This window comes from Chamaea fasciata, unplaced genomic scaffold (assembly GCF_029207755.1).
Source record: "Chamaea fasciata isolate MVZ Bird 193981 ecotype frontalis unplaced genomic scaffold, bChaFas1.0.hap1 SCAF_13, whole genome shotgun sequence".
Classification (NCBI taxonomy): domain Eukaryota; kingdom Metazoa; phylum Chordata; class Aves; order Passeriformes; family Sylviidae; genus Chamaea; species Chamaea fasciata.
In genome coordinates this window covers 4,909,145-4,937,023 of record NW_027094098.1, presented here as the reverse complement: position 1 = coordinate 4,937,023, position 27,879 = coordinate 4,909,145, and the positions used below count along the sequence as shown (strand labels likewise).

At 41.8% G+C, this 27,879-nt stretch overlaps 1 protein-coding gene across 3 annotated transcripts in view; it reads left to right on the top strand.

Annotated features, from left to right (window-relative positions):
• Nucleotides 1-2,386: 2,386 nt before the first annotated feature.
• SLC6A11 (solute carrier family 6 member 11) overlaps nt 2,387-27,879 on the top strand; it is an 89,736-nt gene continuing 64,243 nt past the window's right edge. Inside the window, exons 1-6 of one of the 3 annotated variants that reach the window (XM_066195182.1) lie at nt 2,387-2,571; nt 3,015-3,245; nt 6,048-6,182; nt 6,359-6,499; nt 7,896-7,986; nt 25,757-25,889. In XM_066195182.1, coding sequence (XP_066051279.1) covers nt 3,026-3,245; nt 6,048-6,182; nt 6,359-6,499; nt 7,896-7,986; nt 25,757-25,889 — 720 coding nt within the window. In that variant the 5' untranslated portion in view covers nt 2,387-2,571; nt 3,015-3,025. Of the gene's footprint in view, nt 2,572-2,956; nt 3,246-6,047; nt 6,183-6,358; nt 6,500-7,895; nt 7,991-25,756; nt 25,890-27,879 lie in introns of those variants that run through there. The other 2 variants (XM_066195184.1, XM_066195183.1) reach the window with 2 other exon arrangements.

Here is a 27,879-nt window from a genome sequence, read left to right as displayed (position 1 = left end):
ACGGTGAGAGCATGAACCTGGCCTATAATCCAGGGAATTTCCTTCATTGCAACAGCAAAGGCTTCATCAGAATTAAAAAAAAAAAAAAAAAAAAAAAAAAAAAAAAAAAAAAAAAAAAGTTCTCAACCTGCTCTAAAATTTGTCATTTTTTTGTTGCAAACACTGTGGAGTGTTCCCAAAGATTAGAAGCCAGCAATTACTTCCATAAACACCTCAGTTGGTAGGAGACTGAATGGGAATCGGTGCAGGAATACAGCAGTGAGTAAAACACTTGACACCAGGAATTAATCATTTCAAATACTGAACAAATCAGCAAATAAACACCTTCAGCATCTGCCTGCAGACTGTCCCTTGAGCAGGACCTTCAATTTGGAATCATCAATCTATTTGATGAAGGTTGGTCTCTCCTCTGTATTGAATCATCAAATGTTTACTGTCCCTCAGCTTCCCTCTGTTTTTAGAGTTACTCTCAGGAATAAAATGAGAATTCACTGTCAGCTTTGATGTTTAAGTGTATCCTGTTGAGCCTGCTAGGCCTGGCTGGGAGACAGAGAAACAGGGTCTGTTTTGATCCCTGCTGAAAAGAAGATGAAGAAGGAGGTAAAAATAAATCAACAAAAAAAACCCTCCAAGTGGAATCTAGTTTGTGCAAAGTCAGCTTGGGAAAAATGGATCTATTCCACCCTCAGTTAATGAATACCTGCATTAAAAACAAAAACTACAAATGGACTACCCAAAATCCAGCCTAGCTCTGGTAATATCTGTGGTGAGGATGTTTAAATATATATAGATATAAAAGAATTTTGAAATCTTTTTCAGTTTTACCACTGGCAGATTTCTTTTGCCAAGATAGGTTTGACTAGAACTGTAAATGCTGGCATCAAGGAGAAAAGAGAGAGGCTCACCCTGCACCTTATGTGACAGAGAGTTGACAGGGTGAGGCCCCATCACCCACTCTGGTGACAGGCATCACTGAAATGTAAAATCCTGAAAACTTTAACCACAGCACAAGCTCCAATATGCAATGTACAAGCAGGGTACAAAGTCAGCTCCAGTTAATTTGAAATCTATCCATGGGCATCTTTCCATTGTCTTCCCTGAGCACTGCCAACAGGTGGCCAGGCAGGGGGAAAAGTCCTTGGACCTGGAGGTGAGAGGGACAGGATTGACATGGAAGAAGATCTGACTGTCTCTGGGACATTTCCAGCAGAGAATCCTGGATTTAGGAGCCTGTGAGTTACAAAATACATCCCCTGGAGCTGCAGAGCAAAGCCTTGCTGATCATAGCTGCACCACAGTGTGGAGCTGAGGGAAGATCTGAAGCAAGAGCCGGGTTTGGGTGCTGCCATTTGCCAAGGAGAAGCTGCAGAGTTGAAGAAAGAAGAGGTATTTCATTTGGGTTTGGAAACTTAGGGTGAAAATGACTGACCTACAAAAAATTCCAAAAAGGAGTGGGTTAGATGGAAATAAAATCTCTATTCGAAATACTTGATTCAACCTGAAACAAAACCATTTGTAATTTTTTTTTTTCCCCCTATTCTTACCTCTTTTACAGCTTGAATTTTCAGCCAGGCCCCAGCTAGCAATGCCCACACGGGCTGCTTCTGCATTTCCCTGGTGGAACTCGAAAGCGCCCACATTGCATCCACACTTTCCAAATGTTCCCCCTCCGCTTATTTTTTCATCCCGTCTGTCCCCCGGCTCCCCCCGCCGCCCTTTCCAGCTGAAGTTTGTGTCATCTCTCCCCGGCGGGTTCCTTTTTTTAACTTGCGGGGCCTGAGCCATCCCCCCGAGCGCGGCAGGTGCGGGGCTGTCCCCGCCTGGTGCGGGTCCCACATCTTTTCCCGAGGGATTCGGGGCTGTCCCCGCCTGGTGCGGGTCCCCCATCTTTTCCCGAGGGATTCGGGGCTGTCCCCGCCTGGTGCGGGTCCCCCATCTTTTCCCGAGGGATTCGGGGCTGTCCCCGCCTGGTGCGGGTCTCCCATCTTTTCCCGAGGGATTCGGGGCTGTCGCCGCCTGGTGCGGGTCCCCCATCTTTTCCCGAGGGATTCGGGGCTGTCCCCGCCTGGTGCTCATCCCCATCCCTGCCGAGGGATGCGGAGCAGGGCCGGGATCCTCCGGTGATGCGGGACACGGCTGCCAACCTGCCGGGCTCGGCCCTGCCCGCGGGGTGGGGGAGCGCAGCCCGGGGATGCTCAGTGGTGATGCTCGGTGGTGATGCCGGGTGGAGGAGGAGGAAGAGGAGGAGGAGGAGGAGGAGGAGGAGGGGGGAGCTGGCGGGGCAGCCTGAGGTGGGCGGAGGGGGGAGGCGGGTGTTAAACCATCGCTCCGGGGAGGGCTGAGCACTTGCAAATTCCGGCTCCAGAGCGCGGGGAGCATCCTACGAGCCACGCCGGGCCGCCAGCAGCGGCAGGGCAGGACGAGGCTTCCCGGCTCCCGGGGATCCCGAACGCCTCCTCCCCGGCCCGCCGTGCCCTGCCCGCGCTGCCGGAGCCGCAGCATCCGCCCGCAGGCAGCCCTCGGCACAGCCCGGCCCCTGTCCCCGGCGCGAAGGCACGGGCAGAGCCCTGGGTGAGTAATCCCGGAGCTCCCCCGCTCCTGCAGGCAGGCCACAAGCATCCCAGCCCTGCTGCACATCCCCGAGCGCTCCCGGGCTCAGGTGTGCGCCTGCAAGGTGCGGCAGATCCCTGTCTTCTGGTAGGTCAGTCGGGCTGGGATCCTTGCCCGGGGAGGGATTTTTGAAGGGCTTCCCTCTCTGCTAGGAAGTTATCTGTCTCCACTTGGAATAACTCCTTCCCTTGCACAGAACCTTCTCTCTGCCCTCCACCCCTTTCTTTTCCTTTTCCCTTGCTTTACAACTTTTCCAGCCTTGTGCAGTTGCCTCCCTCATTTTCACCCCCAGATTTCCATAGGCAACAAGAAGCCAATGCCACCCTGGGAGATTTCAGTGGTTGAAGATCAGCACCAGCAAGTGTCTTAACACACCTGTGTGTTTTCCTTTTGTTCTCCACTAGGCTGAAAAGTCATGACAGCTGAAAAGACTATTCCTATAATTAATGGCAAGCCAGAAGATGCTTTGGACCCAGAAGCTTCAAGTACCAACCTCGTCCACAGCAACGATAAGAAAGTTCATGAAAGAGGTCACTGGAACAATAAGGTTGAATTTGTGCTTTCTGTGGCAGGGGAGATTATTGGGTTGGGCAACGTCTGGAGATTCCCATATCTTTGCTACAAAAATGGAGGAGGTAAGATGGCATCACATGTGGATTTACGTGGGAATTAAACTTGGGAATTAAACAGTTAAGAAGGCATTGCAGCGATTTATTGTACTAGTAAGAGATACGTGTTCAGGACTTCAGTGCATGTGCAGACAGGGAAGCATTAAACATCTGACAACTAAGAAAAATCACTGTGTTTCTCTTTCCTTCTCTCCAAACACTGCGTGGTTTATTTTTACAAGTTTCTGTTGCGTTAGTAAATTGACATATTTTTTTTTTAGTAGCATTTTTCATGCAGGAGAAGCCAGCATTCTGTTATAGTAGTACACGCTGTCTTCTGCAAGTGAATACACACGCAGGCGTACTTATCTAAGTTTGTCTGACACAGAAAAGAAGGCAGCACTTTATTTGTCACAACAGTGTACTTTGGGGAGGATTCGTTTTGTTTTGTTTTGTTTTGTTTTGTTTTGTTTTTTCTTCCCAGTAATGCCACAAAGACTAAATTTATTTTCTTTGTCACATGGAAATTTTTATATTTCTCAGTGTTCATTATTTTTCCCTCAGAACTTCCCCAATTCTTACAGCAAGGCAGGGGAAGATGCAAAACTGCAGGTTACTCAAAGAAGAGAGCAAGCCCTAATAAATATAAAATATGAATGTTATTTGAGACAGAAAAGAGCAGACTCAACTTCTACAGGAGTATAACATGTGGCATGTATTGGTTATAGTCAACTACAAACTGCATAAGATAAATGACAGTTGAGAATAAGCACATTAGCTGAGACTTGGGCAGCAATGAGGAGAGAAAAGTAAAATACAAGCTCAGTTTAGAATTCTGTGGACTGGGTTCAACATTCTCCCCACTTAAGGCCTGAGTCAGTGGCAGTGTAAACACAGGGGCTGGAAGAAAAATAGGATGTTCAGGGCTGATAAGCACTGATTTGCTTTTTGATGGGTTTGTTTGCTGTGCCAAATTTCTATTCCTTGTCCCTCCTTATCTGAGCTCAGGGTGGTTTTTAGCCCATTTTGTGTGCTGTTTCTACAACAAAAATCCCGCTGTGCAAGTTGTGTTTGTCGTTGGAAGTTCCTTTCTTTACGCCTCTGTGTTTTGGCCAAACTTGGGTAACAAGAGTTCAGCTCTTTAGAGAAGGCTGCTCCCAAATCCTGAATATTCACATGCTGCATATGATATACACAAATGATATGGTCAAAGTGTTCCCGGAGAACTTTTGGCAGAGGAAATGTCAGGAATATATTTTTGGTGTGTAATTTTTTAGTTCCTACAGCCACCTTTAGATGCCCATTTGTAGGTGTGTGCCAGCTTGTCAAAAGGTGATGCTATCATTTTTAAGGCTGTAACATGAGGCGAAAGAATTTTAATCGTTGTTTTGGGTGATTTGATGAAAAAGCAATTACTTTAAATGTAATATTTAATCACCACCGTATTCTTTAAGAATAGAATAAGTGGGTGTGATTTAATTGGTCATGTCCTGGCACCATGGGACATTTGCCATTGACCCGTTTTAGTCAATGAAGGCTCAGTCTATGACCTGTGGCTTTGTAACCCCCTTCTGGAATTAGACCAGGATTTGTTTTTAGTGCTTAAATCTGATGCATCCAACTCCTTAGTGTGTGCTAGGGGAAGACAGGGGTAAATATCTGAGCTAGTTGTGAAATAAATTGCTTTTTACAGAACAAAAGTAGAAGCTGTAGTTTGGAACTTGCGAGGTGTGACCTCTCTGGCACTTACTCCAAGTCATAACAGGGTGTGTGGGAATAATGATCTCTAATTTAGGTTGTGGATGTTCAGGTTTTGAGGAAAATTAATTTCTTTGTGTGTTTAGAATTAGGTATTTCTTGGAATATGACCTTTTTGCACGCTGGGAATCCTGATGTTTTCTAATGTTCCTGATGTATGGCTGTTGGAAGAGTGTTGGAAAAACAGTCCAAGCTGATACTTTGGATTTCCACAAGTTGCTAGGTTAAACTCACTGTGATTGTGCGTATGAGAGGGCCAAGCTGGATTTGATAGTGGCCAGTAAATTATCCAGAAAAGCCATGCAAGTGTTCCATCCTCTGTGGAATCCCTGTGGATTGCTTGAGAGGCACCTGGGATTCACGTCTAGGGAAATTGCCCGGTGGAGGGAAGAGACTCCTGGTGAGGAGATGAAAGAATCTGCCAGTCAGAGCAGGTGGATCTGCTTGTCTCAGCTTCCTAATCCAGGTGACTGAAGCCCAACAGCTGTTACAGGTGCTGTGTTTGGGGTTTTGCTGTGCTTCACTACGTGTGCTGGAGTTCACTGTCAGCATCCAACAAAAACGTTGATGCTTTGTTACTTTCCTAGAATTTCCTATCAATATTTTTGGCTGATAAGGCCAGACCCTGCTTTCCTGTCCTTGTAAGTAGTCCTGTAGTTTGTTTCCTCATTCCCTTTTCACAATCCTTATCATCAGGCTCCTATAAATAACATGAAAAGGATTTCTCAGATTTAATATCTGTAACCGCTCAGATTTAATAGCTGTAATGCTTCCTCACCCCTGGAAAAGGCAAGGAGGGTGGTGCAGTCTGACCCGGTGCTGAGCAGAACTTTGAGCTGAGCATGGCTGGGCTCTTCTCTGTGTTCGAGAGACTGCTGAGCTGACTTTTTGCTGAGGAACTTCATTGTGGTCTGTTCAGTCCGTGGCCCTGGCTTACAGGTTAAGTTTGGATATTTGAGGCAGGAGTAAACCCTTCCTGCACTGCACTGATGGCTTTCAGCTGCTCTTTCCTTTCATGGAAAAATCCTCCCTGTTCATTCTAACTACCACCCCCTCACTATTCACCTGCAGGTGCTTTCCTCATCCCCTACGTGGTCTTTTTTATTTGCTGTGGAATACCAGTATTTTTCTTGGAGACGGCCTTGGGACAGTTTACAAGTGAAGGAGGCATCACGTGCTGGAGGAAAGTTTGCCCTCTCTTTGAAGGTAACAATTCTGTGTTCTACTGCAAAAGAAAGCATTCAATTTCAAATAAAATGAAATGAATAGTATCAAAATTGAAGTTAAGATATCCTTAAGAGTAAGCATTTGTTTTAAAATTAAACACAGCCTGAAACGCAGAAGTTTTCTGTTGTATCTCACTTTTTATTTTGCTCCTCCAGGCATTGGCTACGCTACCCAAGTGATAGAGGCACACCTAAATGTATATTACATCATCATTTTAGCATGGGCTATCTTCTATTTGTTCAACTGCTTTACTACAGATCTGCCCTGGGCTTCCTGCGGCCACGAATGGAATACAGGTATGACCTCAGCAGAGACTGGCGCTGTAAAAATCCTCCCAAGTGATTGATCAATATATTGAAGTGTCCTGAACAAAGCGATTGATTAACATATTGAAATGTCCTGGCGTAGCAAAGTCTGGAAATAGGCCAATCTCATCCCACTGCAGCAAGAGAAGGGAAACCTGGAGCAAAACCTGCCTTGGACCTTTCTGGGTTAGGTCATTGTAAAGCATTTACTCCTCTAGAATATAATGTCAGCAGAAAAAGGCAATGGATTTGTTAATTCTGGAAGATCTTCTGGCTAAATCCCAAGCCTCTCATTTGCAATCATATCTATTCTCCCTGAACACAGTGAGTGAATTCTGCAGCAGAGAATGACCTGATGACAGGTTGCAATCTTGCTCTTTCACTCTAATGAAATCAGAAGGAGTTTGAATGGAGAGGGGAAAAAATACTAAATGTGGGTCTTTGAATTTGCTCTTTTAAATGCCAGATGTTGAGGGATAATGTTCATCAAGCTACTTCTGGAAATTTAGACTCATAAATAATCCTTGCTGCATGTAAAGTAGCCTCCTGCAGGAAGGATGAGGTGTGTATGCAGACGGGTTTGCAGGGCAGGGCTCTGCATCTCTCTTCTCATTGATGTTTACATCTGCAATTCTCTGCTTTTTCAGTCTGTAGATCCCAAACATCCATGGGGAGGATCTCATCCCAGTGCCCTTGTTCCCGCACCCCTGAAGTTTTAGCTTTTACCCTTTATCTACAGTCCGATTTCAAATCAAGTACCCATAACGTTGCCTTTCATAATTTTCACTTATTGGCCATTTAGTGTGTTCTTTGAGCACACCTAAAGCTGCCTGAAATATTAGTTTCTGTCAGGGAGGTAATTTTGGCCCAGTGGATGGGATGGGAAGGCTTTGGTATCAATTTTGGCAGCCCTGCAAAGGAGCTTGGCCAGCGTTACCAGTGCTCAGATGCTCCACAGTGCTGAGCTGCTTTGGCCTTTGTGTTAGCAATAATAATAATAATAAGCCAAAGGAAATATCCACTTGCCTTACCAGGAAAAAGTGGGAGTTTATGGCTGGCCATGTTTCATAAGGCGTTTGTAGCCATAAACCATTGGACCAGCAGCTGGAGTAGAAGCACATTGTCATTCCCAATCCGTTGCCTCAGTTTCTTCTGCCTGAGATGATTTTTTGGCCCTGTGGTTTTGGGAAGAGTTGTAGGAGAGTCCTCATGGATGTTTTTCTGGGTTATCACAGCATGGGGTTGCAGAAGTAGCAGCTGTGGCATTTGGTGCACCCAGAAAATGTGGAACAGGGGCTTTCCAAGGTGCGCAAACTGGGACAGGAACAAGAACTGTACTTGCATGTCAACACAACAAACTCCTTGTTTTTCTTTTGTTCTCTTCTAGAAAACTGTGTGGAATTTCAAAAACTTAACATGAGCAACTGCAGTCAAGTCTCTTTACAAAACGCCACTTCTCCAGTGATGGAATTCTGGGAGTAAGTGCACAAAAACTTTATATTTGATCAGACCATTCCTTGCCTTGCACTGATCTGACCATTTACACCTCGTAACCCTGTAGCACTTAGGGGTGTGAGTTCAGCTGGAAATTTTCTTATCCAGCCACAGTCAGAATGAGAGTTTTTAACTCTTTTTTTAGAGAATACAAGGAAAGGAATTCCATATCCTGAAAGGACATGGAACAAAGTGTGCCACTTGCTCGGGAGCTTGGCTCCTGCTGCTGGAGGAAAGAGCCTCCAACCCATACTAATGAGGAGGAAAAGGTGAAAGAAAGAAAATGATTTACAATATTCCTTTTTTCCTTTTTTTTCCCCCCTCAAATGTTTCTTCCCTTAGGAGTTTGAGAGCTGCATCCTCACCCTGGTTTCAGCTAACTAATACTCTGGCTTCCGGCTCTCATGATTTTTTTAAAGGACTTGTGTAAGTGTTAGTTATTCAGCTAGAATAATAGGAGACTTTAACTCTCTCCTGTCCCCCTGACTCTGATTTCTAGTTAGACTAAGGGAAGAAAATCACATGTCTGCAAAAGATGATCTGCTTTTGTGGTGACGTATTTTTTTTCTGACTATAAATATTTAATCAGTGCAGTGTAGCCTCCCATTTGTTCCTTGCAGGGCGCAGTCTGTGTTAAGCCAATCAGAGAAACGGAATGTTACTTTGAATTCCGAGTGATTTCACAACTCCAAGCCTGTTACACAATTCTGGGTCACTACAATTTCTTGAGGCCCCATTAATTTTATTTTTAAGACAGAGCCTTATTCTGAGGCTGTTTTGTGTTCAGGACAGCAACAGCTACGCTTCAAAGAATCAGGAATTAAAACTCCTCGAAGGGAGAAGTCTACACTGACAGAATTTCCTTGAATCTTAGGACATGCTGTTGTCTGCCTGAGTCCCTTTTTCTTGCTACATCAGTGAACTTAGGCTTCATGAGTTCAAATTCATGCAAATAATGTTTTATTTAAAAATAAAACACCCCCCCCCCCCCACGAAATTAAATCAACCGAACAATATGAAAGACATAAGCACTCTCTGGGTAAAACTGAACTTTGATTTTCTGTTTTTTAAGAATCTGAACACCTAACAGCTGAAATCAAAATACGTCTACACACAGATAATATTTCAGAATGAACAAGAGTTTCTCAGGTGGCATCCCTTAATGCTACAGCTTTGTTTTATTTTAGGAAAAACCTCTTATGGTGCTTTGGGATAACGAGAATTAAGACTTAGTAGAATAAATGAATGTTGAGGGTTAGGTCCTAAACCAAGACAATGAACAATATATTTTCTCAAGTATTAACCAATTTAACCCCTGCATTTATATGATTTTTCAACACTTTCCCAACTTAGCCACTGATGGTAACTCCAGTTATCCAGAGAAGTAGGAAACATTTAGCTCAATTCTCTGGAGGGCACAAAGTTTTATACTCTCATATTTCTATGCTTTTGTGGGGTTTTTTGTGAGTGCTCATTTCTGGATTGCCTGAATTCCTGTGCCAGTGTTATTTTGAAGCACATACAAATCCATTTTGAGGACATTCCTTTTCAGAGATCTCTGAAAATGAAGCAAAGCAAGAATCCTGTAGCTCAAATTGCGATCAAGTTGCAGTGGGTTTCAAACCCCTCAATTCTGGGGCATATTTCCCTACCCGATTTGGGCTAAATCAAGAATAAATTATGAAACTAGAAGGGATACTCAGGTTCAGCCTTTTCTCTATCTGGTTTTACAGTCTTGTCTTTAAAAAGTTGAAAATACACGTTCTAAGCCTTTTAAAATCCCAACCACCAAAAGGAGAGGTAAATTAATTAATCAGTTATTTCTTTGAAACCTCCTTCTTTATTGTGTCACAGACAAACTTTTTGTAACGCTAACGATTTTCTGGCCAAAATAACTTAAGATATCAAACTTATCCACTTTCCCTGTCCAAGCAAAACTGGAGTTGCATAGTTTTGCACTCAGAAAATAAATGTACACTCTTCCTGCTAAGGAAGTCGTTTGCTTTGTTAGAAATTTAAGTAGTTATGTCATTGCATGGCTTCAAAATTAAAAAAAAAATAAATAAAAAAGAAAAACTAGTTTGAAAGTGGAAGAATGAGCTTTATTAAAAATCATGGTTGATTTTCCCTTGAAATAACTCATTGGAATTAAGATTATAATTAAATTCTATGTCTTAAATATCAGACATAAAAGCACAGCAAGGTCTTTCTGTATTAAGAGCAGCTCAGTTAATACAACGTAAATATTCCTAGGAGAGTTAATTTGTCTGGAGATAAGTGTTACCAGCAACATTATTTCCCTCAGCCAGAGGTGGTGTTCGCGTGATGCTGCTTCATTATTTTGTAAATTCTGCCGCCAGGAGTCATAAACTCATTGTAAACTTGTTGAGACAAATAGTAAAAAGGCGAGGGAAGGGGGAGGCTCCAGGTTTCTTCAGAACAACCATTCAGAACCTTCACACTTCGCTCCCTGCAATGCCAGGGCTGCCATTGAAATTCCTCTGAGTTGTTGCCACATAAAGCCAATTTATTGTGTGAAGGGTTGGCTGTGGGGAAAAAAAATTGGGGTTTTGTGGGAATTTTTTTTTTTGGTGGGTTTTTTTTTTTTTGGTTTTTCTTTTTGTCTGTTGAGTTCATCTGTGGATTAGAGTGGTAATTATTGTGCACAGTGATCCTGTTTGCTTTTTGTGAGTGAGCTTGTTTACATGTGAAACTCAGTCCTGCATTTGTGAAGCGTCAGGCTGATGCTGCAGCTTTCCTTTCACCACCACATCCCATTGCCACAGCCTTTTAAAGTAATCACAACATCTTCAGATGGTTTTAACTAAACCCAGCCTAACAAGAAGAAGCTCAGTGATTCCCCAGTGTCTTTGCAGTGCTCTGTGTTGCTCTCAAACCCAGTGCTCCCAGTCTGAGGGTTCCCCATGCTGGGGAGGTCCAGGTTGCTGAGTTTCACACAGGATTTACATCCTCTAAGGGCCAGCAGAGGCTGGGAGCAGGAGAACAAGTTTGATTTGGATTTAAGTGTCCACCAGGCCCAAAACATCTTTATTTCTGGCTTTGGAAAGGAATTTTTTTTCTCTTCTACCTGGTTTTGCTAAGTCTTTTCCACCAGCTAGGCTGTCAGGCTCAGCCCTTATTTACTCATGCCTGGAAGTAAATCCAAATCCTCAGCTGGCTTGAGGATTGCAAACCAGCCTTTCTGTTGAAATCTTTGCAGCCTTTGCTGCTTCTGCAGCCTTGGCACCTCGCAGAGCTGTGGCTCCAGTCACGCAGGGACTCAGCCACGAGCAGAGGTGCCAGAGGACACGTGGCGGTGCCGTGGGGCTTTTGCAGTTCCCCTTCCTCAGGTGTGCCCAGAGGATGCTGTTCCCTTGCTCCCTGAGCAGGAAAAATAGTCTGACTTCTGATAATTCATCCTTCTCTCTCTGTTTCTATAACTGCCTCACACAGAGGGTGAAAGTTGAATTTTTGGTCTTCCATGGATTGTTTCTTGGTTCAAACAAACCAACCAACAACAAAAAAAAAGGATTCAGAGAAATCCTGCAGCAGATCCTAGGTGCTGTTTTCCTTCTGGTACGCTTCAAAGAATCTCATTAAACTTCAAAACGTTAAATATTTTTGTGAGACTGGAATTGATAACCACTTCCCCGTAGCTACACAGTGAAAATGAGCTGATCCTGCTGGAGGTGCAGCAAGAGCTGGCAGTTTGGGCACTCTTATCTTCTTTTCCTGCTTAGAAATATCTATCTCTGTTAGTGTTCTAAGGCTTCATTTGAGTGAGCAGATACCACTGACAACTGATCAAAATTAGGGGACTAAAGGATTTCTTACTCAAAAAGGCCTTGCAAGCCACGGCCTTGGGAGGTTCTGCATTCTGTCTGCACAGTTTCTAAGGGGAAGCAGCTAAATTGATAAAAATTTCCTTTTTATTCTTCAAACTCTCTGCTGCTGTGTTCCAAAGGACAGACAAGAGCTTGAATTTCCACTTTTCCCTTCATACTAGTGCCAGCATTCAGAGCCTTGACCTGTTTTCTCCTGTTTATGGCCTTTCCCTCATCCCAATGGTATAGTTTAAGGATTTTCTAAGCAAAAGTAATAATCACAGTTTCAAGGTGCCGCACATAGAATTTTCAGGCTCCAAACTTTAAATAATTAATACTGGCAGCTGCTAATTACTGATAAATTAAAGCAGGATACGGGAAAGAACTGCGGCTGCAGGTGAGGGTGTATTTGCAGCCTGGGGAACAGGGAACAGACGCTCTGCTCCACCATTTTTCTGCTTTCCTAGGAGAGGACATTGCCTGTCAGGTGTGGTGGCTGCAGCCATGCCCATGTGCTCTTTTGGCTGCTGCTGCAGTCTGTCACCACGGGCAGGAATTGGAGGTTTCCAGTGCCTGGGAAGGGAGCTGGATGGAAAGAGGAGCCACGGTTTTGCGGCTGATTCCACCTCAATAGTTTTTTTTATTGGCTGTGTAGCAACAACTTGGTGCTCTGTTAAAGGAGGTCTGGTTGTTGGCCTGTCACTCTCTGGAGGGGGTGACACATCCTCAGCGTTTCCAAGTGAAGCCTAGTGAGAAGAAACATTGGTTTTGTCTGGGCAAAAAGAAAAGGGGCTGTTCTCAGCAAAAAGGAAAAGGCACAAACCCTTTCCTTGCAAAGTCAAAAGAGAGGTTTTTTCCTGTTTCATTCAGCCTACAAACGAGTGCAGGAGTCACATTGTGGTTAATCCCCAGCACGCTGGAAAGTCAGGGGTGAGCTGAGCCTGCTCCTGCAGTGCTCAGTGCCCAGAGCATCCAGCACCACCCCCACCCAGACCCTTTGTGGGTGTCTTGTGTCATATTTTATCTACTTTTGCCAGGGTGGGGTTAAATGCTCCAGACCGTATTTCGTATTCGGACTCAGATGTTTATTAATTCTTCGCTATATTTCAGTCTCAAAACCGTGAGTTCTACAGCACTTCAAGCTAACAAACTAAAATTGGAGCCCCATCTCTCTCTCTCTACAAGACTTTTCAAGGATAAACTGTCCAATTAAGAAATGACACCTAAATTATTTTTACTTTCAACCCAATAACCAACCACCTGGGGCCCGGGATGCGGAATTTTCCTACCCAATTACAAAATCCCACCCAGAGCCATGAAGAAGGTGAAAAGGAAGGACTGGCCTCAATCCTAAATCCTCCATCTTGCTTTATGTATATATTACTATATTCTAAACCCTTAAACTCTAAGTTTTTCCCCCTGTGCTGTCACACACTTGTATTCAAACCCCACACCCACAATCCCAGCGCTGTCACTCAATTTTGGAGCCTTTTCCACGGCCTTGGGTGAAATGCAGTGTTTGCCTGGGGGTCAGAGCCTGTCAGCACAGAAAGGCTGAAATCCTCAGTGCCCGGGGCTCCAATAGACCTGTAGGACATTAACCCCTGTCAGATCCTCCTCTTGCTGCCCAGCTCCTGAGGGGACGTGTGAAAATAGCTTTTGTTTGTTTGGAGCCTCTCAAGCTCTCCGTCTGGATTTGCCTCAAGATCATTGACTTTGCCTGACTTCAGCTGAAAAAAGCAAATGGGATGGGTGTCCAAATGCTGCCAATTTCTCCTGTATTGAGGGCTGGACCCCACGCCAGGTGGAGGAACTCCCATGGTTTTTGATTTTTACATTTCCTGTTGTACACCGCACTTTTGCTATGGATGATGAAAAAATTACCTTCAAGTTTGCAAATTCTCCTCACTTTCTACTGCTTTGGGAATTTGTAGCAATTGGTTGGTTCCTGCATTAAAATACAGTCAAGTTTTGGCTTGCAGTGGTTTCAAAACCGGAAATTAATTTTTTGTAGCAAAGGTCATACGTGAGCTACTTAAAATATCCCTTAGTTGCACAATTGTTGAAGCTCTAGAAATGCTATTACTGCTACTAATGGTAGGTAAACATGCACAGAAACTGAGTGAGGTGCTTAAAAACTACGATCTTTAGAAGCTGCTGCCTTGGATATCCAATTTTGCTGAAAAATGGTAAATCTCTTTTATTTGTAACAATAAGGGCATTTTCATGATTTTGGTTTATGTAGGAATGTGTGCTTACAGACTTGTACATCTATATGTGCCCTTTTTGCTGCTGTAGGGAAAGAATTACATGAGAGAAGCACGTTTTTCTTGAGGTGGTGAAATTAATATAAAGTGAAAGGTCTAAAATAGCAAAACCCCAGCGGGGCCATGATGGGCTTGGCCAAATCAGCCAGGAGCAGCATGAGCCAAAATAACCAGGAGTGTTTCTTCTGCCTCTGCCAGGCCTTCATTGGTTTCTTTTAATTTGTTAGTTTGCTGGGGTTGTTGTGTGGGGTTTTTTTAACTTTTTTATTTTATTTATGTAAAAAACCCTTCCACTGAAAGGCCTCCCTTCAGCTCTATCTGGTTTTTGTGCAATTATAAAACCAGCTCATCTCCTTTTCTCTGAGTTATTGTGTGCAGCCTCCTACAGATATCCACACAAAATTTAGATCTTCTAGAAAACTGAAAGTAGGAAGTGTCTATGCAAACCTTTAAATCTAGAAAACTGAAAGTAGGAAATGGCCACACAAACTTTTAAATCTGGAAAACTGAAAGTAGGATACTTCTGGTGCCATTTGCTGTTTGAAACCAATTAGTCCTCTCCAGTAGCTCCCCATGGGACAAGCTGAAAAGTCCCATCCATGTTTGACAAAGTTGCCCACTCCAGGAATTATTTTTCTTTACTGGTTGACCACAGGAAAGAGATGTGCAAGACTGGATGTGCCAACCAAGCACATGGAGTTCTTCCGAGGCATATTTTTTCATACCTCTGTAATCTTTTAAATATCCAAGTGAATAAGAGACTTTTTTTTCCAACTGCCCAGGAATGTGCCCATTGCATTTATTTCCTCACTTGGAACTGGGAATGTGAAGGGCTTTGAGAGGGATTTGAGAGATGCACAAGTACACGAGAAAACATTTAACAGGAATCACATTCCTCTGGGTTTTGGCTATGTCAGCATGGATACTGCGTAAAGGACAGATTTCCATGCAATTCATCAAGCCTCTATCTAGTTTTGGCTCTTGAAAAAATACCATCGTAAGGAAAACCTAATGTTTAGACACTTTGAAAGAGTATTTCCCAAATATGGCTTTGTAGATTCAGGGTGTTAACATAAAGGGTGGCTGCTTGGGATTTTAAATCAAATGAAGTGATCAAAGTAGAGGTGTTTTTACCCTGCAAAAATTATAGTGAGCCAAAGCTGGAAAAACACAACAACCATGCTTAAAATAAAAAAAAAAAAACCACTGTATTGCACTACATTCTTATATGGCAGCAAAATTGCTTTGCTGTGTCAGGAGGACTTCCTGAGGAAACTCATGAAATATTGGAATCCTTGGGAACGGCCCAGAGCATCGCTCAGTGCAGGCCTTGAAACAGCAATGTGGGCACTGCTGTCCTTTGGACGCAAAGGAAAGAACTGGTATCTCCCCCAAATCCCTTCAACAGCTCTTCTTTAAATATTTCATATCTGATGTCCACAGGTTTTAGCTCATAAGTGAAAAATTGATCCAGTAGAATTCATCTGGATTTAATTAATAATTCCTTAATATCCAAGTGTTACAGCAGAGTGGTATTTTATGAGGACCCAGGTGCTACAAATGTGGACAAAGCACTGAGACCTCCCAGAATAACTCCTGTCCATTTGCAGCTTTCTTTATTCTCTTTTGGGCTGTAAGTTATCCTTTACTCCTTGTGCCCCTGCTCCTTTCCATGTCTTCGGGGTTTTTTTGTGACTAGAGTTTAGTCCAGGGCCAGTGAGATAAGAAATATGTTGACAGAGGTATTTTTTCAATTTTTAAAATTTTTTTGCCAGTCAGGTAATGGTTTTCTTTTGGCCTGTTCTGTGAGGAAGAGATAAGAGCTTATCACCCTTCATTTGTTACATGAATTTCTAGCCAAAAGCTCGCTGTGAAGGTCTGTTTTACAAGATCATGCAGTAGTCCTCAATATTTTTTGCTCAGTAGTTCTCATTTGATTAACATTTAATTAATAGTGAAAAGCTGAGTAAAACAGGTTTTCTAAAAGGCCCCACACAAATTCTGAGAGGATCAGCTTGACTTGATTTCTTCTGGGGGCTTACAGCTCTCAGCCGGTGCTGTGTGCTGAGCTAATTTATACCACTCAAGGTGAATAAAAAGGGAGATTTTTGTCACTGGATGACTTCTTCAGAGAGGAGAAGAAAATTATATTTTAAAAAAAAAGAAAAGAAAAAAAAGCCTGAAGGAGTCATTGGATACGTTGAGAAAAGAGACTGTAGAGAAGAGGTGAGTGGAACAGCAGAAAAAGTGATTTAACAGGATTAAACCCTTGGGGTTGGTTAAGGAGAAGTTGCCATGACTTCAGTGAAGAGGGGTAAGGAAAATAGGTCAGGAATGGGATGTTCCGTGTTTATCCCTCCTTGTCTCAGTGTGAGAGATACACAGACACAACATGTAAAAATGAAAAAAAATAATCTATATATACACACTAACAGTCAAATAACCTGTACTGACCTTAATGGGACACAAGAAATGTGTCATTCTTTTCAATTTTTGCAAGCTGTACTAGAAATTTCAGAGAAAAATCTGCAGAGGAAAGCCTAATTTCACTTTTTAATTGGCTGTGTGTAGAAATGAGTAATGAACATTCAAACCTAGCAGGAATTTAAGGAGAAGGGACCAGGCTGGATGGCAGCAAATGTGCCTCAGCCAGGAGTGATTCATTCTGTCATGTGTAATTCACACTGGATCTCCTGGAAGGAGTAAATATTTCAGAATAATGCCGTAGCTGAGGGATTCTTGCTAATGTGACCACTGGGAATTGTCTGTCTGCTGCTTTGAGAAACAAGCCAAGTATGGAATTAAGTGGATTTCCAGAAATGAAGTCTTACACTTTAAAGAATTTCCAATAAATTTCTCTCAATTTGTAACCCATGGATTATCTTCTAAAAGCTGAACTACTTTCTAATCCTTGAGCACTGATGGTTGAGGAGTACACATGGGTATCCAGCAATATCTTTCAAGGAGCATTTTTAGCTCTTTTAGAAACCTGTGGATATATTTCCTACTCCAGAGTTTCCATGAAACCTCCAAAAGAGCGGTTTGGACACTACACAGAGCCTGTAGCTCTTGTTCTGGATATTCCAGAAAAGCCGAAGTGTCAGCTCATGTTGACTAACAGGAGGAGTTCGGCATCCAGACCCTCTCTCTCTTGATTTTAAACACCTCCAGTGACTAAATCTGCAAAAAATCCACTGGGATTTGTTTAACTTTGCGGTTGTAGCTGTGCTTGTTCTGGAGGTGTTTCAGTGATTACCACATCACTGACCGGGGAAAACACCTGGCACAACCAGCCCATGTTTAGTTTCCCAAATATCAGACTCTAGACGGGGGGTTAGAAAGTCTGAAAGGAATAATTTCTTTTCCCGGCATTATCTCTGTCAGATATTTGCTCTCTGTAGAGTGTTCATGCTGTCACCGTGCCACTCTTGCCTGTCTCACCATCACATCACCAAGCTCCTCAGGGCAGCAGGACAAAGCAGGGCCAAGCAGCACCCAGAGTGTCTCTGCTCCTCTCCTCCTCTCCTGCTGATCCAGATTGTAGAATTTGGATGGGAGTAAGGTCAGAACCAATTTAATGCAGCTTGAGTCGGGTCCTGCTGAACTCTGGCATTGATTCAGTGTGTGCTCCGTGCAGTGCCGGAGAATGTCCAGCTCTGGGCCAGCACAGGGAGGACCTGGAGCTGCTGGAGAGAGCCCAGAGGAGGCTCCAGGATGATCCCAGGGATGGAGGAAAGGCTGGGAGAGCTGGCATTGTTCAGCCTGGACAGGAGAAGCTTTGGGGTGAGCTCAGTGTGGCCTTGCAGGGCCTGAAGGGGCTGCAGGAAAGATGGAGAGGGACTTTGGACAAGGGCACGGAGTGCCAGGAAAAGTGGGAATAGCTTCAGACTGAAAGAGATCAGGGTTGGATGGGATATTGGGCAGGCCCTGGCACAGGGTGCCCAGAGCAGCTGTGGCTGCCGCTGGATCCCTGGCAGTGTCCAAGGCCAGGCTGGACACTGGGGCTTGGAGCAGCCTGCGACAGTGGAAAACATCCCTGCCCATGGCAGCGGGTTGAACTTTATGATTTTTAAGGTCCGTTTAAACCCAAACCATTCTATGATTCTGTGCTACTCTGGGCCTGAAACTCATAAAGGTTATCACTGCTCAAAGATGTGTTCTCTTCCTGGAAAAGTGAGAGGTCTCCCACACATTGTTTTCTCAAGTCCTTCATCAGAGGAATGGGATCTTTTAACCATTACTTTTTGTTTATGCAATGAAACTCAAAAAGCCTTTAATTTGACAGTTATCTTTTACAGTCTTGTAATGTATAGAGGAGGATATTTAAGTGGTAAAGCTGAAAAATGTTTCCCAGCTTTGGTATTTCCAGGACATAGAATATTCTCTAGGACAGTATTGCACCATTCTTTACATTTTCAGTGTCAAAAGATAACGAACCACATAGGAGAAGAGGAATCTTCCAAACCACTACAAGAAGTGCAGCAATGAATGGACTGACGAATTAACTACTCTCTTTTTTAGGCTCATTTTATTGAAGGATAGTTTTTCTTTTTACCTTGATCTGGATAAGATATGTTTATCTTAGTAAAAAAATCCAAGAATTTCACCAAGTAAGCTGCCAGCCTTTTGGTTTCACAGTTTTATATTTAGCATTCAGCAAGGATTTTTTCAAGTTTATCAGTATCATTTTCCAAAGTTATCATATAAGTAGAAAAGGCAGTGGAGAATATCTCTAATCTTTAATATCTTGTGTGCTCTGGTTCTTTCAAAACAACTTGTTCTTTCTCAGCTGTTTCTTTTCCACCTTGGAGTTAAGCAGTCTGGATGCATGGACCTGCCTCTCCCAAATTAGACAGCAAATAGCTCAGATTAGACAGCCACAGGGAAATGTTTCACCTTCCTGACAGGTGTTTTGGCGTGGGAAAGCTCCTGGAACTTCGAGCATCCACGGAGGATTCTGGTGCATGGAATTGGAATATTGAATTTTCAGATTTCAGTAATATCTGCTCAAGTTTCTGAGCCAGAAACTGGGTATTTGTACAGGATATTTAAACAACACCTGGATAGGAAATACATTTATTTTCAATAAATGAAAGAATATTAATTGCATAGAGTGCAATGAAAGAAAGATTTTTAGTTTAGAAAGCACGTCTTTAGATAGAAACCTAAACTCACTTTCACACGGAAACAGAGGATGTCTAAAAGATCTCAGTCCTTTTCCCCTAAACCGAGGGGGATTCCGTGCAGCACTGGCCCTCAGGTGTGTTGTGTTTTTAAAGAGGAGCTCAGTGACGAGGTTCACAAGCTAAATATGGACTGGGTTTGACAACTGCAGGGATAGAAGTGCACCAAAATACACAAAAAAGAAAGGGTTCTGTATGGGCTCTGCTCAGAGGCATGATTTTGTTTTCCTTTCAGCCCCTCCGAATGCTCTGAGGGCAGAGTCTGGCCCAGGGGAAAAGGGAACTTTGCCCCCTGAGTTCCTGGCTGGACACTTCCCCAAGGACAAGGCACCTTCAAGAGGCTCCTCTGTTTGGGTGCTGTTTGTTGTTGGGTTTTTTAGAGCCAAGTGCTTTGGAAACTGCTCCAAATCCAAGTGGGAACATGATGGGACCTTCCTCAAATAGATTGGAGCTGTTCTTCAGCTTCCCAAATGATGAAATAACCCAAGAAGTACCCCAGGATTTTCCTTTCAACGATGTGTTGGCAGCTGTTAATCTTCTTTCTATTCAAGAGCCTGGCGAGCTCCTCACATTTTATTAAAGATGCTCTTTCCCAGGAAAATCCAGTGTTCCCATAGCCAGTAAATAACGTGTAAGCTTCCAGAATGTTTGTTTTCAAATTTGGGTGGCAAAGCTGCTGAAAGTTCCCCCCTAACATTCCCTTCTCTGGCAATTCCAGCAACAGAGGGGCCCTTCTTCCTCTCAGATGCACTGAGGAACCAAATTTGTGCAACAAATTTCACACATTGAAATGTGTCTTAGTACTTTCTCAAACAAATCAGTCCCATTTTCAGTAGGTGTCTAATACTTGTGGAAATCATCTCCCAGTGGGATTTCATGCGTGTAAATTTTCCATGTGCAGGGATGTGAATTAAGAGAACAGAGTAGCCCTTGGCATCGGGGTGTCCCTGGCACGTGGGGAGCACAAGGTCCTTGCATGAGCTCTAATTTCTTCCTGGGTTTATTGTTTTATGTGTACTGAAAATACGCTGAAATTTTTCTTTATATGTTCTGGACTCTCCATTCTTTATTTTCTTTTTAATCCACATTTATATTTAGATTCAAGCAAGATTTAGGCCAGGCTTACAAAATGTTTTACTCTAAGTAGAATTAACCTACTCTGTAGTGATTTTGTCGTGATTTTGTTCAGCACAAACCCTTGTGACCAAACCTCAGCATTTCTGACAGCCATCCTTTGGAGCTGTGCCCTATTATTCCACCCAAATTAATCTTTTATTCCTTAGATTCCTGGAACTTTGGCCACTTTTATTCTGTGTGATTCACAGGAAGAAATGAAAGAATCTTCACTAACAGTCAGCCAATTTAACTGTGTGTGATCAGAGGTGATGAAATCTCCAGGCACAACATGAGACACCACAAACCCACTCTGGCTGGGGTTTACTATTCTACTTACAAGCCAGATATGCTGTGGAGAATTAATACTTTGCTACTACTGAATTAAAACCTCGCCCAGGTTGGAATGAACCTTTGATTCCAAACTCCCCCTCCCAAGCAGTGGAGTTGGTTTCCCTCAATACTCTGCTCAAGAAGCTCAAATGCCCCCAGTGTCTTGGCTTCTCTCCCAGGCTCCGGGTGGATTCGAGGGGCTGAAGTGCTGAGTATTTTTACACAAAAAAACAACTCCCCCCTCAAACAGCTACAACAGCAAAACAAGCTCAATACCTACAATAAATACATTCAAACTCTCATCACTTTCTGTTTGCAATGAGATCCAACAGTAATTAATGATTTGCGTCTTCAGTACAGGACAAATCTTTCTCACAGCAAGGTTTCGCACAGCCTGAAGCTGTTGCCAGCAAATTCTGCTTAAAGTGGATTGTACCAAGCAGGGAGTTGATGTTCTGGAGTAATTCAAATGATTACCTGCAGTTGTATTGCCAGCTACAGTGGTCTCCCAGCTTCTTGGGCTTTTATCCATCGAGGAATGTTGTTGGTAATCATTTCTTCAAAATAAGAAGTGGCAGCAGTGAGTTCTAGTGAGGAAGAGTCAAGACATTTCAATAAAACGTCTGTTATTTCTCACTTGATTTAAGGGGGTTTTAAAGATGCTCAGCTTTAACAAGGCTCGATATACAGGATAAAATTATTTCTTTCTTTTCACCCGAGTGTGATGCAAAGCAGGTGAGCTATAGATTCATTCCAGAACTTCTCTCCAAATGTTTGCTCCTTGAAATCAGGGAGGAGCACACTCAGTGCTGATTTTTCTGCTTGTTTCTGTATTCTGTGCATGAAGAGTTGAGAAGAACACGGCAGCGCAGGGCTGCTGCGGGTAAGAGAAGAGGAGGAAGGTCTAGAGGAAGCTACACAACCTTTCTTGTTGTTGTTGTTTTCAATCATTTATGGCAGCTTTTCGGTAGAAGCTGCACTGCTGAGGAGCAAAGAGCTGACCCCTGAATACACCAACCTCACTTCTCAGGCGCAGGGGACAATCATGTATTTCCAAAGTGCTCCCCTTTTTCCTGTTATTTCAGTTGAATAACAAAAGAATAGGGGTAGATATGACTGAACTGAGGCTTTGGGAGAAGAATTTCATACTCTGGTTGCTCCCTCCTATCAAACTTCATCCACTGCTGCTGTTTCAGATGGTTCCAGCAGCAGAATTTGGGCCTGGCTTTAGGGAGAGCTGTGAGGGATTTCCCTGCTGGACTCTGGGCAGGACTTTCCCCCCCTTGGCTCCATTCTTTGAGTACATTTTATGTTATAGTTTAATTATCACTTGTGAGGGAACCACCAACCCTTTGTTCTGCTGGAACAAAGGCGATCCAAACCGATTTACAGCACTCGAGGGTAATTAAATTCTCATTCTGGTGCTGACAGTTCCCGTTGATTGGCACCACGCGTCTGTTTTAAATAGGACCCGCAGGGATAATTAATTGTGGTGAGTCCATTGATTTGCCATTTGCTTTGTATGAGAGAGTCTTGGGTGGGTAAAGGAGGTGTCTCTGCCCTTGGGGACTTCCCAGAGCACCCCGAAAACTCTGAGCTCTGACTTTATGCTCCCAGGAACTGGTTGCTTTTCAAAATCTTCCTCTCAAGCCTTCATTAAATGTTATGTTCTGAAGGCAAAGGCAGCTTTTGGTGTGTGTCATGAGGGAGAAAGAAAGAGAGAGAGAGAGAATATTTATTTGTGAAGCTGTTTTGTGGGTAGGGGAGAGCTGTGCAGGAACTGAAGTGACTTGCACACCCATTTTGGAAAAGGAGCCTTGCTCATGTTTAGGTTCTCATGTACCTAAATAAATCCAAATAGCCATAAAAAACCCGGTTTGGTTAAAACATAAGGAAGGTTTTCATTATTATTTAACTGTGAAAAGATAGCTAAATGAAAAAGGTTTCCATTTCACTATTATTGCGGCCCAAACATAAATAACTCAGTTTATTTATGTTTTTAAGATGAATAATTCCATTTTCATCTTAATAATGTAGTATTTTAAAAGGCCTTTTATGATGTATTGCCCTTTTATAAATATAAATATAAGCCCTAATTTATACATTATTAATATATATTATTTATTCCTTTTTTATTATATTATGCCAATTTTTGTCCTGGTTCTCTTGCAATTATTTCCTCTTCTAAGAATTCAAGGATTTCATTTGGGTCTGGAATGAGAGTTTGTAAGGAGGGTGGACTTTATCCTAGGTAAAATTCCACGTTCATCTGTCAAACATCTTAGAATACCTTAAATTTTAATGATGTATTTCATCACCTCTCTGTGTAATTATGTCTCAGTGATGTTGTTTGCAGGTATCAGTTATGTCCTTCCTCTTCTTGATTAAAATAACCCTTCATTAAAAGCCACCTCACTTCATTTGGATGCGTTTTGATGACAGAACTTCAGGCACTTTGCAGGTCTTGGTTAACTGAGGGTGCTCCATGCTGGATCACTTCTCTCCCAAATTAGCTGGTGGTAGATTTGAAGAAAAAAGATTTGAAAAATAAACGTTTGAAGAATAAAATCAATGCCTGGATGGGGAGGAAATGTGGATGAGGTGGCAGCAATATTACATTTAAGCAGAAAATACTCAAAAAGTTTGTGTTGACTTCCTTGGCCTTTTTTTTTTTTTTTTTTTTTTTTTTTTTTTTTTTTTTTTTGGATTGGGAAGATTTTTCTTTATCAATTGGGAAATATGGAGATAAATTCTTGGGTTTGGGGTTTCAACTGGGATTTTTCTTTCCCCTGTTAATTCTGTCATTCCCCTGTAGAGAGGAAGTTTTAAACACACATTTTGTGGGTGGCTGCATCCCTCAGGAGCAGCAGCTGCAACTCTGGAGGTGTGAAACCTGCCCAGGTGCAGCACAAAAATATCACCATTTTTCTTTTGTAATTAATTTAATTTTATTCCATAAATTCTTCAGTATTTCCATTTTCCCTCCGTGGCTCCAGCTGTTGGCATCCCCAGCCTCCCACTCCATCACGACAGGAATTTCCCTTTATCCTCACCTGCCGCGGGTGACATCAGAGACAGAGCAGATTCCTCCTTTTCTTCATTCTTTAATTTCATTTTATTTCATCTAAATGTTTATATTTCATATAAGTATTATATTTTTCATACAAATATTCTGTACCTTTTAACTATTACATTTTATTGGCTGGAATTACAGGCTCGGACTTTATATCCCTGAATTTATTGCCTCGGATAATAACTGAACCAAATACAAAAGGAAGAATTATTTTATATATTTAACTGTAGTTTGCTTGGTTCAAATTTAATACTTAGTCTTTCTACTAAATTGTAATTAAATTATGTGTATGCCTATGTAGACGTTAATTATATGATCAATTGAAACCAACAAAAATCAATGAAGTCGTTTTCGCTCACAACATGGAGGGAGAGGAGCACAAGCCTGAGGTTATAATAATTTATATTTATATTTATATTTATATTTATATTTATATTTATATTTATATTTATATTTATATTTATATTTATATTTATATTTATATTTATATTTATGTTTACATTAACTTGAAATACAGATTTCAAAGAAATCTCTGCTCAGGATGGTTTATTTCAGGTGGAGTGATAAAAAATTTCGATGTGATTGTCTTTACGTGTGCATCTGTTGCTTAAAGTTGCTTCAAAATGTTGAGGTTTTGAAAAGAAATATTTAATTTATTGTAATATTTAATATTATAGATTCAATTATAAAAGGAAATCCATGGAAATTATAATTAACAGCTAAAAATAAAGGTTAGAATTTTGGGGGGGGGGAACCAATCAAATTGAAAAACCCCCATTTATTTAGGATGTGTTTTATTTTTGGTTCATCTGTGTTGGTAACTGATTCAAACAATTTCTTTTCCTTTGACTTTAAGGAAAAGTTGTTCTAAAATTAAAATTTTGTCACTGACTTGAAAAAGTGAAACATTTGTTCATTAATAACCAGGTACAAAATACTGGGATTATTCTGGTTTTTTCTTTCGTCTCCCTTTCTACCTTAGCATGGAGCTTTTTCAGTAGTGAGTAACAAAGAGTCCTTGAATCAAATTAATTTGGTTTTAACCCATTGTTTCACAACAATTCTGGTTTTCTTCAATATTATCATCTTTTTTTTGTAATTAATTCGGTTTTATCCCAGTATTTCCTATGTAATGCTGGTTTTCTTCAATATTACAACTTTTTTTTTGTAATTAATTCAGTTATATCCTGGTTTTTCATATGAAATGCAGGGGTTTTTTTCAATATCACTACCTTTTTTTGTAATTAATTTAATTTTATTCCAGTGTTTCATATATAATGCTGATGTTTTTAATATTATCATCTTTTAATATCATTTTTTGTAATTAATTCAACTTTATCCTGTTTTTTCACATGTAATGCTATTTTCTTCAGTATTAATAATCTTTTTTGTTGTAATTATCCCAGTATTTCACATGCAGTGCTGTTTTAACTCAATATTATTTTTTTTTTAGTAATTAATTAAATTTTATCCTGTTTTTTCATATGCAATGTTGGTTTTTTCCAATTTATCATCTCTTTTTTTGTAATTGCTTCACTTTTATCCCAGTATTTCACATTTAGTGCTCTTTTAGCTCAAGATTATAATTTTTTCGTACTTAATTCAGTTTTATCCTGTTTTTTCACATGCAGTGCCATTTTAGCTCAATAGTATAAATTTTTTTGTAATTAATTCAATTTTGTCCTGTTTTTTCACATGTAATGTTCCTATCTTCAATGTCATCATACATTTTTGCTAATTAATTCACTTTTATCCCAGTATTTCACATGTAGTGCTGTTTTAGCCCAATATTATAACTTAACTTTTAATTAATTCAGTTTTATCCTGTTTTTTCACATGTAATGCTGTTTTCTTCAACATTGTCATCTTTTTTTTTTGTTGCAATTATCCCAGTATTTCACATGCAGCGCTGTTTTAGCTCAATATTTTAATTTTTCCCCCCCTTTTTTTCCCCACTGAAGACGAAGGGTGCTGGCGATTTCGGATGGGATTGAGCACATTGGGAACCTGCGCTGGGAGCTCGCCCTGTGCCTCCTGGCTGCTTGGACTATTTGTTATTTCTGCATCTGGAAAGGGACCAAATCCACTGGAAAGGTGAGGCTGGAATCCCGTGCGGCAGCTCCAAACCTGTGCTGGCCTTAATATTTATTTCCATCAGCACAGGAGAATTTCACATGCATGAGGAACTACACTTAGGGGGGTGTATAAATAGCAAAATTATTGTAATTAAGAGTTGTTTGCCTTTTTTTTGTTTGTTTGTTTGTTCCCTTTGGTTTCGTGATTTGCTTTTTCCCTACTTCTGTTAAATTAGGGAAATTCTGTTAGGTGATGCTGCATTCTGTTAACATATAATTCTGTTAGGGTGGTTTTATTTTTGTTAATTTAGCAATGAGATTTACTGGCCAGTCCTTGAACTGTGAAACTCAGGTTGTGTCGATTTCTGTGCACAAATTCTGCAAAATTTGCGTTTTGCCCCAAATTGACGGGAGTCAAAACTCTCAATCCCACAAAAGAGTCACTGAGGGCTTTGATGCACACAAAAAGAGAATTTAGAAATACAGGCTGAACACCAAGAGCAGAAAGAATGAAAGCACTCAGAGAGGGACCAAGATGGGCATATTATGGGGAAAAAGAAAAACATTTAGGACTTTTTGAGTGAAAAGTGCCACTAAGTCCTGGGAGCAGGGAGAGGCAGCCCAGGGATGAGGAGGAAGCTGCCCCTGGAGTGGTATCTGACACAGCTCTGAGCAGAATCTATGAATAATCAACTACACTGAGAGAGGAAAAGAGCCACAGATCCACAGGGAGGATCTAAAAACAGCACTGGTTTCTCACATTGGAACTAAAGGAAAGCAGGAACAAAATTGGTGCATTGAAACATTTAATTTTCAATTGTTTCTTATCTAGTCTGGGTTGTGGTTGGGGTTTTTTTGTTGTTTCTGTTTTAGTGACCTCCGTTTATAAACGAAATATTTGAAATGTAACGGATTTTTGAAATTTAGGAAAGGCCAGAGTGAAATTTTCCAGCTGTTCATGAATTTTCCATGAATTTTCTCTCATGCTCTCAACATTTTGGCTGTTCCTGATTGCTGACGCTGGGTGTGTCTGCCAACTGTGCCACTGGATCCGGGGCCACATTTCCCATTCAACAGGGATTTCTACAGCCCCACTTTCACCCAGTCACTGCAGGGAAAATGCTGAGAAATGCTGCCCAGGGATAGGGATGAGAATGAATAGTTTAGAGGAGGGGGAAAAAGTCCTAAAGAGAAGAATATGGAGAAGCCAAAGTGATCTAAGGGAATGACAAGATGAATGTCTTCACATCCGTGACGTGGGTGCTCTGGGGAGCGCACGAGCACTTTGGACTTGTCTGAGGGGCTGCAGCTGGCAGGGAAGAAATTAAGCAAAACTGATTTTTTTCTCCATCAGAAGGAATATCTGAGGATGGAAATGTATTCTAGCATGGGTTCATCTGCCCCAGGGGTGCAAGGGGAAGCTCAGTGGCTGCTCCGTGCGTGTGCACGCACGCCAGGCTGGGCCAAATGCACTCACAGAAAGAGTAATAGGAGCAATCCTGGCCTCACAAGGGGCTGAAGTGATTTTAGAAAGGATTGATTTTACATTTCTGGAGTTTACATCCAGCATTTTATTGTTCTTCCGTTCTTTCAGTTTATAGCATTTCCCCAGAACCAGATTGTGTGCTTTGAAGGTGGATAACCTGCCTGACCTTTTGGGTTTGCTTTTCTGACAGCTTAGCTAAACCCTCAGCTTTAGGTAGGTGGAATAAATTGATTTTATTTCAGCGTGATTTTGATAATCACCTCTCTGATGAGGTCAGCCTGGGAAAGAACAGCTTGTCTTGGGCACATGAAATGGGATAATAAACTTTTCAACAAGCAGAAATAACTTCTAGTCCTGCAACAGAAGTGCAAAGAAAAGGGAATTAATACCCAAGATTCAGCTGTATAGGTCTCAAGCTTGAAACATTTAGATCAGGGTTCTGTAAGAGGCAGACTCGTGATGCATTTGCGTAATTCAAATCAGTTTGCCGTGAGCTGCCGTTCTGTTTCCAGAATCCTGAGGA